General features: G+C 37.0%; 1 protein-coding gene across 1 annotated transcript in view; it reads left to right on the forward strand.

Moving 5' to 3' along the window:
- APPBP2 (amyloid beta precursor protein binding protein 2) overlaps positions 1–13,488 on the forward strand; it is a 48,572-nt gene that overhangs the window by 18,451 nt on the left and 16,633 nt on the right. The window contains exons 3-5 of the mRNA XM_045836418.1: positions 2,842–2,993; positions 8,574–8,697; positions 11,362–11,530. Of these exons, the coding sequence (XP_045692374.1) occupies positions 2,842–2,993; positions 8,574–8,697; positions 11,362–11,530 (445 nt within the window). The remainder of the gene's footprint in view (positions 1–2,841; positions 2,994–8,573; positions 8,698–11,361; positions 11,531–13,488) is intronic.

Genomic DNA, 13,488 nt, shown 5'->3' on the forward strand with positions numbered 1-13,488 from the left:
AAAATTCAGTGGTATTAAGTACATGCACATTGTTGTAAAGCTGTTAATACCACCATTGCTTTCTGTGTTCAAGAAAGGGAGACTGAATTCATCTTCCCTATTGTGGCTGTTGTCATGCAGTCGGAGCCATGTGCAGGTGGAGGTGACACGGCTTTTGATTGTACTTGCCGTTCTCTTTAGTGTTCTTCCGAAACTTGCTTTAAATGCCATTTGTTCCCTAACCCACATTCTACGAGAATAATAATACAGTTTTGCTAAATATTACTAATCTTTAATATTAATATTATGAAGTTGTTTCACTTGTTCAACATATTAAATAAGTACTTAATTTGCCTACTGTATATCAGGTATTGTTGTAGGTGCTGGGGTTACAGCAGTGAAAAAGATCTATGACATCTTTTCCTCATGGATTTTGTATTTTAGAGGGGGATAGACTAAAACAGGTAAAAATTAACAATTCACTTCTCAGAGATAACTTTGAAATGTAGCCTGTTTACTAATAAGCCTATAGAAAAACTCCTTTGTTAGCTGATTAGTTAAAATTATCTGTTAAAAAATAGATGAGAACTTCATTTTGGTAAAAGAAGGCAATAAAAATACTTTTAAAAAGCATTCTCTAAGAAAAGGTTAGCTTTCTGGGATTTGAATTTCTGTATGCAGTTCTAAATATAGCCATTATAAAGATTTAGTGAAATACCTCTTTCATCTCCCACATTATCTTTCACCAAGTCCAAATCCTTTAAGTGCTTAATATACTGTTAGTAAAACTGAAAGCACATAGTTTGACATTTTTCCCCTTTATGCAAAGCAGTGACTCCATTATTTAATATTTTGTTTTAAAATTTTTAAAATTGAGATACAGTTTACATACCATAAAATTAACCATTTTGAATTGTACTATTCATTGGCTTTTAGTGTACACAGAAGGTTTTATAGTCATTACCACTATGTCATTCTAGAACATTTTCATTACTGCAGAAGAAATCCTTTTGCACCCTGGCAGGTGTGGCTTAGTGGATTGAGTACCAGCCTACAAACCAAAGGGTCACCGTTTCCATTCCCAGTCAGAGCACATGCCTGGGTTATGGGCCAGGTCCCCAGTGTGGGGTGTGTGAGAGGCAACCACACATTGATGCTTCCCTCCCTCCATCTTCCTTCCTTCCTTCCTTCCTTCCTTCCCCTTTCTCTAAAAATAAATAAATCTTTTAAAAAAGCAGAAGAAATCTTTAAAAAAAGATTTTTTAAAGGGTACATTAATAGTCACTCCCTGTTTCCTTTTACCCCTAGTCTCCTGCCTACCATTAATCTACTTTCTGTCTTTCAATTACCTATTCTACACATTTCATATAAATGTAGTCATAAAATACAGGGTTTTTTTGTGACTGACTTCTTTTTACTTCCTATAATGTTTTCAAGGTTCATTCATGTTGTTGGCTTATATCGGTACTTTTTTCTTTTTTTATGCCTGAAGAATTTTCCATTTTATGGATGTATGGTTTTGTGCATCTAATCGTCTGCTGATGGACATTTCAGTTGTTTCCCCCTTTTGGCAATTATGAATAATGTTCTCTGAAGTGTTCATGGACACAAGATTTTGTGCAGACATATGCTTTTGGCTTTCCTGTATATAAAACTAGTGTATAAACGTAGTCCTATGTTTAACTTTTTTTTTTTATATTTTATTTATTTATTTTTAGAGAGGGAAGGGGGGGGAGAGAGAGAGATAGAGAGAGAGACATCAATGTGTGGTTGCTGGGGGTTATGGTCTGCAACCCAGGAATGTACCCTGGCTGGGAATCGAACCTGGGACACTTTGGTTCCCAGCCCGCGCTCAATCCACTGAGCTATGCTAGCCAGGTCTATGTTTAACTTTTTGAGGAGCCTCTAAACTGTTTTCCACAGAGGCTGAGGAATTTTATGGTGGAAGAGGGATTTTATATTTCTACTACCAACATATGAGGGTTCCAGTTTTTCCATATCCTTGCCATTACTTTAAAAAAAATTACTATAGCCATCCTAGCAGATATGGTACCTCACTATGATTTTGGTTTGCTTTTCCCTAATGACTAATGATGTTGAACATTTTCTCTTGTGCTTGTTAGCCATTAGTATATTGTGGAGAACTGTTCAAGTCCTTCGTACATTTTTTAAATTAAATTTATTGCAGTGACATTGGTTAATAAAATTATATAGGTTTCACATACACAATTCTGTGATACATCATCTGTATATTGCATTGTGTGTTTATCACCCAAAATCAAATCTTCTTTTGTCACCATATATCTGACCCCCTTTTTTTTTTCATCCTTTGCAAGCTCCCCATTCCCCTTTCCTTTGGTAATGACCGTACTGTTATCTGTGTCTATGACTTTCTGTTTGCTTTTAATGTTTGTTCATTTGTTGCTTTCAGTTTCATGTCCTGCATGTGAGTGAAATCATGGTTCTTGACTTTTTCTGTCTGAGTTATTTTACTTAGCATGATGTTCTCAAGAGTCATCCACGTTGTTGCAAATGGCAGTATTTCATCTTTTCTTATCCTTGCCCATTTTTAAATTGGGTTATTATTATAAGACAATTTGGTTTTTAAAACTGATGTTAAAAGTTAGTTTTATTCTTTGTTGCCACAAATTTACACATACAGGATCACTGAGTGATCCACTGAGTAAAGATAATAGGCTAAATTGTGAATTATGTTGGCCTCATAATTCATAAGGCAGGAAGCTTTTTGTCTTGTTCTATCTTGGCAGATAATGGTACTATTATTTTAAAAAAACAAGTTAGCACTTTCTGAAAGGACAAAATATATTATCTCTATAAAATAACCTTTTCCTTCTCCTTCAGACATTTGCTTCATCATTGTTTCCAGGCTTTGATGGATCATGGTGTGAAAGTTGCTTCAGTCTTGGCCTATTCATTCAGTAGAAGGTGCTCCTATATTGCAGAATCAGATGCTGCCGTAAAGGAAAAAGCCATTCAAGTTGGCTTTGTTTTAGGTAAGTGGTGGTACAACAGAGGAGTGTTTTGTCCTGTGACATGATTCAGAATAAAACCTTCTAACAATCCAGGATTTTCTCAGGACATTCCCACAGTCTACTTAAGGAGGTTGTGAGAAAAATGTCAGAAAAACTTAAGTGTGATTTATTGAACAGTAACTTTTGTGGCATTTAAGTGCTATCTTTCTAAATCCTTATGACATTTCAGTCATGTGTTGGTATTAAGATTATTTGAAAAATGAGGGGGAAAACTAAAAAATGTTAAGTAACTTGCTCAGGTCACATAGGTAGTAGTGAAACTAAGTTTAGAATCTTGTGTCATATGATTTAAAGCCATGTATCTTTCTACTATGTCATGCTGCCACCAGCCTCTTTCACCAGCTTACTATATGCTATTACGTGGGACTTAATTCTTTTGGGGCCTCAGTTTTTCCATCTCTAAAATGAGAGTAATTCTGAAATTATTCATGAATATTATGAGAATACTGACAACATAAATGAAAAAGGATTTTGAGGTTTTATATGCTGTCTGTATAGAAGAATACCATTTAGTGTTTGGATAACATTTTATATGGTTTTCAGGAAATTTCTATAAATAAATGTTTCAGACAGTCTATTAAAGTTGTTGCTTCCTTTTTTACTTTCTTTTTAAACATTTTAATTTTGAAATGATTGTAGGTTCGACATACAGTATCAAAATCAGGAAGTTGACACTAATACTGTTAATTAGACTTTACTGTTAAATAGATCTTATTTAAATTTTACTGTTTTTTCTCTATTACACACATGTGGGTGCACATATGTGTTTCTGTGCAATTGCTTGAAGGTGAACATTCATACAACTGTCATTACCATCAAAATATAGGGCTGTTCCATCACCAAGACTACCTTTCATTTTTAACTTCTCACATTAATGTATGTGTGTGCATGTTCTCTCTCTCATACCCACATACGCACGTGTGCGCGCACACACCCCAATGCGCATATACTTTCTTTGCCAGCAAGTTTTCCTGGTCATTTCCTCCAGTTTAAGAATAATTATTTTTTTAATATATTTTATTGATTATGCTATTACAGTTGTCCCATTTCCTCCCTTTACTCCCCTCCACCCTGTACACCCTCTCCCATCCACATTCCCTCCCTTTAGTTCATGTCCGTGTGTCATAAGTTCTTTAGCTTCTACATTTCCCATACTATTCTTACCCTCCCCCTGTCTATTTTCTACCTACCATCTATGCTACTTATTCTTCATACCTTTTCCCCCTCTCTCCTCCTCCCACTCCCCTGTTGCTAACCCTCCATGTGATCTCCATTTCTGTGGTTCTATTCCTGTTCTAGTTGTTCGCTTAGTTTCTTTTGTTTTTGTTTTAGGTGTGGTTAAGAATTGTGAGTTTGCTGTCATTGTACTATACATGTTTTTTTATCTTCTTTTTCTTAAATAAGTCCCTTTAACATTTCATACAATAAGGGCTTGGTGATGATGAACTCCTTTAACTTGACCTTATCTGAGAAGCACTTTCTCTGCCCTTCCATTCTAAATGAAAGCTTTGCTGGATAGAGCAATCTTGGATGTAGGTCCTTGCCTTTCATGACTTGGAATACTTCTTTCCAGCCCCTTCTTGCCTATAAGGTCTCTTTTGAGAAATCAGCTAACAGTCTGATGGGAACTCCTTTGTAGGTGACTGTCTCCTTATCTCTTGCTACTTCTAAGATTCTCTCCTTCATTTTAATCTTGGCTAATGTAATTATGATGTGCCTTGGTGTGTTCCTCCTTAGGTCCAACTTCTTTGGGACACTCTGAGCTTCCTAGACTTCCTGGAAGTCTCTTTCCTTTGCCAGAATGGGAAAGTTCTCCTTTATTATTTGTTCAAATAACTTTTCCACTTGTTGCTCTTCCTCTTCTCCTTCTGGTACCCCTATAATTTGGATGTTGGAATGTTTAAAGATGTCCTGGAGGTTCCTAAGCCTCTCCTCATTTGTTTGAATTCTCATTTGTTCATTCTTTTCTGTGTGGTTTCTTTCTTCCTTCTGATCCACTCCATTGATGTGAGACCCAGCTTGCTCTCCATCACTGTTGGTTCTCTGTGTATTTTTCTTCATTTCACTTATTGTAGCCTTCATTTTTTCATATAATTTATGACCAAAATCAACCAATTCTGTGAGCTTGCTGATCACCAGTGTTTTGAACTGTGCATCTGATAGGTTGGCTATCTCTCTGTCGCTTAAAAGGATGGGTTCTGGGGCTTTCATTTGGTCTTCTGTTTGAGCCATCTCTTTTTGGTCTGGTTGTGCCTCTAATGGTGAGGGGCGTAGCCTTAGGTGTTCACTAGGGTGGGGCACCCCAGTCGCTGGGTTGTGACATTGTATGTGGGGGCGGGGCCAAGAAGGAACAATGGCGGTTGCTCCATTCTCCACGGGACCTCAGTCCCTTCTCTTGCTTCCCCCAAGCAAACTGGGCCCCTCTGGTGCCAATTCCTGTGTGGGTGGGCTTGTGCACGTCATGGAACCCTCCAAGGACCTTTCCTGTGAGGCTGGGAGTCTCTCCGTGTGCCTCAACTCCCACAGGTGTCCTCAATCAGTGTCCTGAGGCTCTATTTCCCAGTGCTGGGATCCTGGGTTGTGCGCAGTGCCTTGCTTCACAATTGCTGCCTCACTGAGTCTGCCGGTTGCCACCCTTTGGCTGGGGTCTGCCAGTCGCTGCTTCCCCACTCAGGGTTCAACCACTGTGGTCTTCTGCGCCCCGAATGCCTTATGCCCCCGGTCCCAACATTCTCTGCTCTCCGCCCTGCGACCCACGGCTGGCTACCCAACTCCACCCCTCTTACCGGTCTGGAAGAACGGGTCTATTTTAACTTCTTGGTTGTCCGATTTCCATTCAGATCGATTTTCTGTCAGTTCTGGTCGTTAATTCTGTTTCTAAATTGTTGTTGTCCCTATCTTGGTTGTGCAAGGAGGCACAGTGCGTCTACCTATGCCTCCGTCTTGGCCAGAAGTCAAGAATAATTCTTTGTAGTGGTCATAGACAGTTTGCTGGAGGAACTTCAGGGCATTTTTTTTCTGAAAAGAACCTCAGCATTTATCCTTCAATAGTCCTGTGTAATTTAAATTGCAGCAAAGAATTATGGAATTAATGACCAAAGAATGTTTCTAACAGGAGAGTGTTTGTGATCTTGGTGAATGTTAGGTTGACATTCCTGTAGTCTTAGATGGTCATGTAAAAATCTGTGGGAGAAATTTAGTGTAAAGGAATGTGAAAGTGAGCATTAAGGTTTTCATTAAGGTCCTCTGTTACTTCTACAAACACAATTGGGCCATTGAAATGAGCCAGGTTGAAGAAATATCTTGGAGAAGAACCAAGTCCTAGAAAAGTCAGTTATATTTTAAGTCTTAATGTTAAAATTGCCAAAACAGAGCAAAAACTTCATACGAGAAGTAGACAATGATGGAGATAATTTTTTAAATAATAGCCTTATTGAGATATAATTCACATACCATGCATTTCACCTGTTTAAAGTATCCAATTCAAAGATTTTTAATATATTCACAGAGTTGTGAAAACATTACCACAGTAAGCTTTAGAACATCGTCATCACCCCCAAAAAACCCATACCCATTTGTAGTCATTCTTTATTTCCTTACGGCACCTCTAGCCCTGTGTCTGTAGATTTACCTGTCCTAGATGTTTTATGTAAATGGACTCATGAAATATTTTTTTTATGATTTTTGTGACTGGCTGGTTTCATTTAGCACGTTTTTAAGGTCCATCCATGTTGTGTAGAGAGAATTTAATGTAAAGAATTTTAAAACAGGTATTAGAGAACTGAATAAGACAAAAAGGGAACACTTGGGTATTATGGACACACTGCAGGAATTAACTACCATACTTAGGACTTAGGAAACTAAGGGATGGTGTTGGAATTCAAGTTTAGAAGCTTGATGAGGTGCTCCACCGAGCTGGGATACTACTCGGCCTCAGGGGTCCATGGGTCTAGAACTTAGACCTCTAGGAGGGCACCTAGCTGGCTGGTATCTCTGATCTGAGGGCTGTGAATCTAGTTCTGCAAGTACTAGAAAACTGCAGACGAAATTGGCTTACTGCAATGAATTGCCACTGCCAGAGTAAAGAGCATTACCCTGGGGGCTTTGCTGTCAGCAAGAGCCTTGCTGACAGAAACTGGAAGCAAACAGGAAGGAGTGTCTCTTGTTCCTCCCCTCCTAGTCTAGTGCCTCTTTTTGGCAGAGACTACAGGGAGCCAGCTGGCAAAGGAAAGATATGTTTGCAGAGTCCTAGCACCCCAGTGTTACAAAACAGAGTCTAAAAGGGTTGATTCAAAGCTGAGAGACAATAGCCTAATAACCAGCACAACACATAATATATTAGGATGGTGAGTAGAATGCTGCTTAGTATGAATACGTATAATAACCATATTATTCAGTCATTTGGTGAGGACCCTAAAATGTTCTAAAGCATACTTCTCTACAATTAAGATGATATTTGGTTGGCCCTGGCTGGTGTGGCTCAGTGGATTGAGGACTGGCCTGTGAACCAAAGGGTCGCTGGTTTCATTCCCTGTAAAGGCACATGCCTGGGTTGCGGGCCAGGTCCCCAGTTGGGGGTATGTGAGAGGCAATCGATGTTTCTCTCCCTCTATCTCTCTCTCTCCCTTCCCCTTTCTCTGAAAATAAGTAAATAAAATCTTTTTAAAAAATGATATTTTTTTGATTATGTATAGCCTTAATTAAACCTAAAAACATGGATATAAGCAAACTATAATATTCTCTTGACTCAGACACTGTTGACACTTGTTAAGACTATTGACACTTTAAAATATATTAAAATTAAAACTAAAAATATATGAGGGGCTAAAAAATGGACAATATCCTAAGTCAATGATGCCCAGTGCTAGGGGAGGATAGTAATTGAATTACTTGCTAAAAAAAAAATGAGTTGAGCAACTATCACCATCTCTTGTGTTTCTCAATGAAATGTGCTTACTCTTATACTAAGAAGATTAAGTTTAATTCAGATTCTTTTATCTTTGGGATTGGGTATGGAGAGATTGAAAAGTTATGTTTAGCCTACAAGGTGAAAATACCAGAATTATTAGAATATAGTAGCTAATTAACTGAAAAATGTCAACTCTCTAGGTTGTGGAGTATTCTTTTTTTTTTTTTTTTTAAGATTTTATTTACTTATTTTTAGAGAGGGAAGGGAGGGAGATAGAGAGAGAAAGAGAAACATCAGTGTGCAGTTGCTGGGGGTCATGGCCTGCAACCCAGGCATGTACCCTGACTGGGAATCGAACCTGCAATGCTTTGGTTCACAGCCGCGCTCAAAGGTTGTGGAGTATTCTTAGAGGGTTAGTATTCTTGACTTCTTATTCAAGGTCTCAATTTTTATCTATTTCCTTTAGTATGAAAAAAAATATTTTTTTTAATTTCACAGTTTGTATCTTTGTTTTGGGCTAGACACAGAACTTTAGTATTATGGGTTTTTCCATTTTAGATAATATTTATTATAAACATCTTTCAGCTTTCAAATGATATATTAAATTATCTAAAGTTACTGTTTTCTTTTAGGTGGCTTTCTTTCTGATGCAGGCTGGTACAGTGATGCTGAGAAAGTTTTTCTGTCCTGCCTTCAGTTGTGTACTCTACATGATGAGATGCTTCATTGGTTTCGTGCAGTTGAATGTTGTGTGAGGTGAGTTGGAACAGATCCTACCATTACATGCTATAGTGGTAAATGGCTTTTATGGTTTTAACTCTTTTAAGCATAGGTCAACATTTGAATCAACCTCTGAGGTGATGTTTGTATATCAGAGTTTCACTATTCTGGCCTCCTCTCTCTCATCCCCCAACAGAGTTAACTTGCTATAGTTAGCTTATATTTGAGTATTATGAACCAGACTGTATATTTATAGTTTTGCTTTGTCAGAGAACTTGCTTGTTCATTCATTCAACAGATATTTCTTAATGCCCAGTGTGTATATACCAGGAACTGTGGTAGACATTGGATGCTAGGGAAAAAAATACACCTTTCTCTTGGTGTTATTATTTTTCTAACACCTGTTCTATATACACTTCTAGAATCATGTATAACAAGATTAGTATTTTACTTATAAATGTTTTCTTCAAAAATATTTTTTTAACAGAAGTACTTAAAGACAAGCAAATTGAGAAGTACAATAACTTTGCTCTTACTGTCCTTATTTTTTCTGCACATGTAACACTTTTAGCTATTTTCATATAGGTTTTCTCTCTGTTCCTCAATTTCATTTGACTTTTTCTTTTCCTTTTTTAAAGATTTTATTTGTTTTATTTTTAGACAGGGAAAGGGAGAAAGAGAGGGAGAGAAACATAAATGTGTGGTCGCCTCTTGCGCACCCCTTACTGAGGACCCAGCCACAACCCAGGCGTGTGTCCTGACTGGGAATCAAACTGGCGACCCTTTGGTTCACAGGCTGGCACTCAATCCACTGAGCTATATCAGCAAGGCTGATTTGACTTTTCTCTAAAAAGAATTTTTTTTTAAATACAACTAAAGGGTAATCAAAATAAAGTTTAAAAAATTCATAGAAATTTTCCTTTCCATAGAAAGTTACCTAAAGTCTGGTCAATTTACTGAATATTTTGTATTCATCCATTGTTATTGAATATCAAATAATATTTTATTGATGTCTTAGAGATGAGGTATCGTAGAGTTTGTTGGTCTACCCTAACATGTATCTCCCCACTAGAATGAAGCTTTTTATGGTTATGGATTCTTTCTCTCCTTTACCACTACATCCCTTGCCCCTGGAAAAACGATTAGTACGTAATTGATACTCTTTCAATACCTGACTGTGAGAGTCTCAAAACTTATTATCTGAGCTACCATATTTTTTCTTTCTAAAAAAATTTTTATTGTACTTTTTTCTCTTACCATTTATATATTTTTATTTACTGCAATCTTTTACTGGATTTCAGTTCTGTTTTCCTGTGTTTGGTTTATATTGTGGAAATCCTTGCAAACTTTGGTCATAAGATCAGCAGTTTGACTGTCGAAATGACATTGCCCCTCTATTATGTATGAGTGCACTTATTTTAGCATGAAATTTTTCTGAACGTCAGGACATACATTTTTTCTATTTTTTATGCTTCTGTTAAAAATATAAATTTAATAATGCATTATTCAAGAGTAGCCTGCACCCTGGCTGGCATAGCTCAGTGGATTGAGCACGAGCTGCGAACCAAAGTGTCGCAGGTTCGATTCCCAGTCAGGGTACATGCCTGGGTTGCAGGCCATGACCCCCAGCAATCACACATTGATGTTTCTCTCTCTCTCTCTCTCCCTCCCTCCCTCCCTCCTTCCCTCCCTCCCTCCCTCCCTCCCCCTCTCCCCCTTCCCTCTCTAAAAAATAAATAAATAAAATCTATAAGAAAAGAAATTATTTAAAAAAGCAATAAAGAAATATGTATTTCAAAAAAAAAGTAGCCTGATAAGTTATTACATTTCGTTTAGCTTTAAGTTGGAATTTGGTGTTATGAATGAAATATGCTCCATTCAGAATTTTTGATTGGCCTTAATATATTATTTTGCTTGAGTGTTCCAGTCTTTTTTAAAAGTAGATAACTGTGGTAAGTGTTGGGAGAATGCACACTGACATGGTGTGACATTTAATACTTTATCAAATAGTTCTTGTTCACGTGAAGTGACTTTTTCTGACAGTACAAAGGATTGATAGAGATTAAAGACTGTTAAAATGTTTCTTTTTTAAATATATAATCTTTATTATGTTTTTTCCATTACTATTTAGTCCCCTTATACTCCTCTCCCCCCAGCAATTACCACCATGTTGTCTATGTCCATGAGTCCTTTTAGAATGCTTTTTAATCCCAGGTCATTGATCAATTAATATAAGTATCTGGGTTTTTAATACTCCTGAAGAATGCTTTCTAAGCTCTCTATACTGCGGTGTTTTGTTTTGTCTTTTATTTTCTTCACTGTCTTCCAAATTTTTTATAATAAGATTACATTACTTTTGGATTTAGAACACTAAGTTAAGTGTTAGATGTAGCTAGATGTAGTACAGGCTCAGTGCACAAAGTAGACCGAATATTTAGAGGTAAGTTATCAAAGTTGGATGAGATTAATCATGGATAGGTTTCTGGAAACAGCATGTACTTCATGTGCATTATAGTCGATCCCAGTTTGGCCCAGACAGCTGTTTTCCAGTGCTGCCTTATTTCTTATATCTAGTTACTTTAATATTACTTCTAGTTACTTCTAGTTACTCATCTATGTGCTGCCTAATCTGTATGAGGTTATCAGGTCAGCCATGCTGGAAGTATCAGCAATAGAGGAATGTTATTTGTGCTTCTGTAGGTTACTTCATGTGCGAAATGGAAACTGCAAATATCATTTGGGTGAGGAAACATTTAAGTTAGCTCAGACATACATGGATAAACTCTCAAAACATGGCCAGCAAGCAAACAAAGCAGCACTCTACGGAGAATTGTGTGCACTCCTGTTTGCAAAAAGTCACTATGATGAGGTGAGTATTTTGAAGTGCATTTCATTGTGACCAGTAAGTATTCATAAAACACAGGATAAATCATAACCCTCCTATTTGCCTTAATAGATCTCCTTTTCACTTGTTAGGTTTACTTAAAGCAGTACACATTTGAAATGAACATTTAAAATCAGGCAAAGATGTATTCTGTGACATGGATTTTAAACTATATATGTAAGATTTAGGCCCTGTTTGGTTATTGTTTTTTATTTGACCAAGTGTATTTCTGCCTAAATTATTTTGATGGACACGGTCTGCTAAATAAACCTTTAGTAGATACTTTTTATCGGATATGTAGCTCTGGATGAACTCTCATAAATTTGAAAGCATTCATTTCAAGGGAAGGCTAGATTTTATTTATACTTTATGATATTGTTTTGCTCCTTCTTCCTCATGAAAAAGATAGCTTCACTTCTGGCTTTATACTGTTAAATTAATGCTTCATGAATGAATACATACTTGAGAAATGATTTATGTATTTACTTGGTTGCTTTATTTGTGGAAGAATATCATAATTATTTCATGCTCTCAGCTAGCTTTCATATTTTAAAATTATTTCTATCTTGATTTTTGCCCCATTAATTTAAATATATATTCTATATTTAAAGGAAAGTTTCAATTAGAAGTGAAACTAGACAATTCTAAAATAATTATAAAGTGATACTATGCAACTCTGATGCTCGTCTTGCTTTTAATATCTATATGAGAAGGCACCGAACCCATCTATAAAAATTTAAAATCCTTATTAGCATGCCTGCAGTTTTTCAGGTGGTTTATGTATGTTCTTCTAATTATTTTTTATGCTGAATTCCGGTAACTGCTGAGTCAGTCTCGTTGATGAATTGTTTTGCTGCCCCTTGTATACAGTGTCTATTCCATAGCTTATCAACCCAGGTAGAGAACTTACACCCTTTCTGTGATTTTCATACACCAAAAACAAAGAACTCCATTCACAGAAGGCCTTTGTGTGAATAGCCTAGTTTACTAGAAATGACAATGAGGAACAATGGTTTGAGTAATAGAAATGCCTATCTTAAAAGCTCTTCAGGTGCCCCACTGTCATTGTATGTCTTACGTAGGAACTCAGCCATCTCTCATGCTTCTTGCATTTCTTTCCATCCTTATTTTTCATACTGCCCTTTAGAACTCTGCACTCTTCTTTCTGTTAAACAGAGTGATTCAAATCTTGCCCTTCTTTACTCCTGCACTCAGCCCCAGGCCTGTCTTAATGTAGCCAGACCCACCAGTGTGTTCAGTGGGACAGAGTGACTTTTATTTACCAGTTTCCACTGTCTTTTTTTAAAAATTTTTTTTAGATTATTTATTTATTTATTTTTAGAGAGGGAAGGGGGGGAGGAGAGAGAGAGATAGAGAGAGAGACAGACAGACATCAATGTGCAATTGCTGGGGGTCATGGCCTGCAACCCAGGCATGTACCCTGACTGGGAATCGAACCTGCTACTCTTTGGTTTGCAGCCTGAGCTCAATCCACTGAGCTACGCCAGCCAGGGCTCCACTTTCTTATTCTACCACACTTACGGAGTTTTTACTTCATTATTCTGGAACAGAGTCAGCTTGTACACTATCTTATAAACAAAACAGTTTTGTGGGGTTTTTGGCTAAGTTACATGTATTTTATTTTTATCAAAATTGCTTCTGAATAGATGGAATTGCTTCTTTCTTCAGAAGAGAAGAAAGCTTGCAGAGGAAAACAAATGTTTCCTTTCTAATGTTTTATAATTTGTCTTCCCCCCATTCCTTGTGATATCTTTATAATATATTTTTGTTTCTTTGAAACTTTCTTATTATCCGACATAATTTATTTACTTTTTTTCCCCTTTCTCCCCCTAAGTACTAGGAGAGAAGGATCATTTTATGTTTTGTTCTCCGCTAGATACCTAGATGCTAATACACTGCCTTACCCTCTCTACACCTCAGTT

Source organism: Phyllostomus hastatus, unplaced genomic scaffold (assembly GCF_019186645.2).
Source record: "Phyllostomus hastatus isolate PE091 unplaced genomic scaffold, TTU_PhHast_1.1 phas_contig_210, whole genome shotgun sequence".
In the NCBI taxonomy this organism is placed as follows: domain Eukaryota; kingdom Metazoa; phylum Chordata; class Mammalia; order Chiroptera; family Phyllostomidae; genus Phyllostomus; species Phyllostomus hastatus.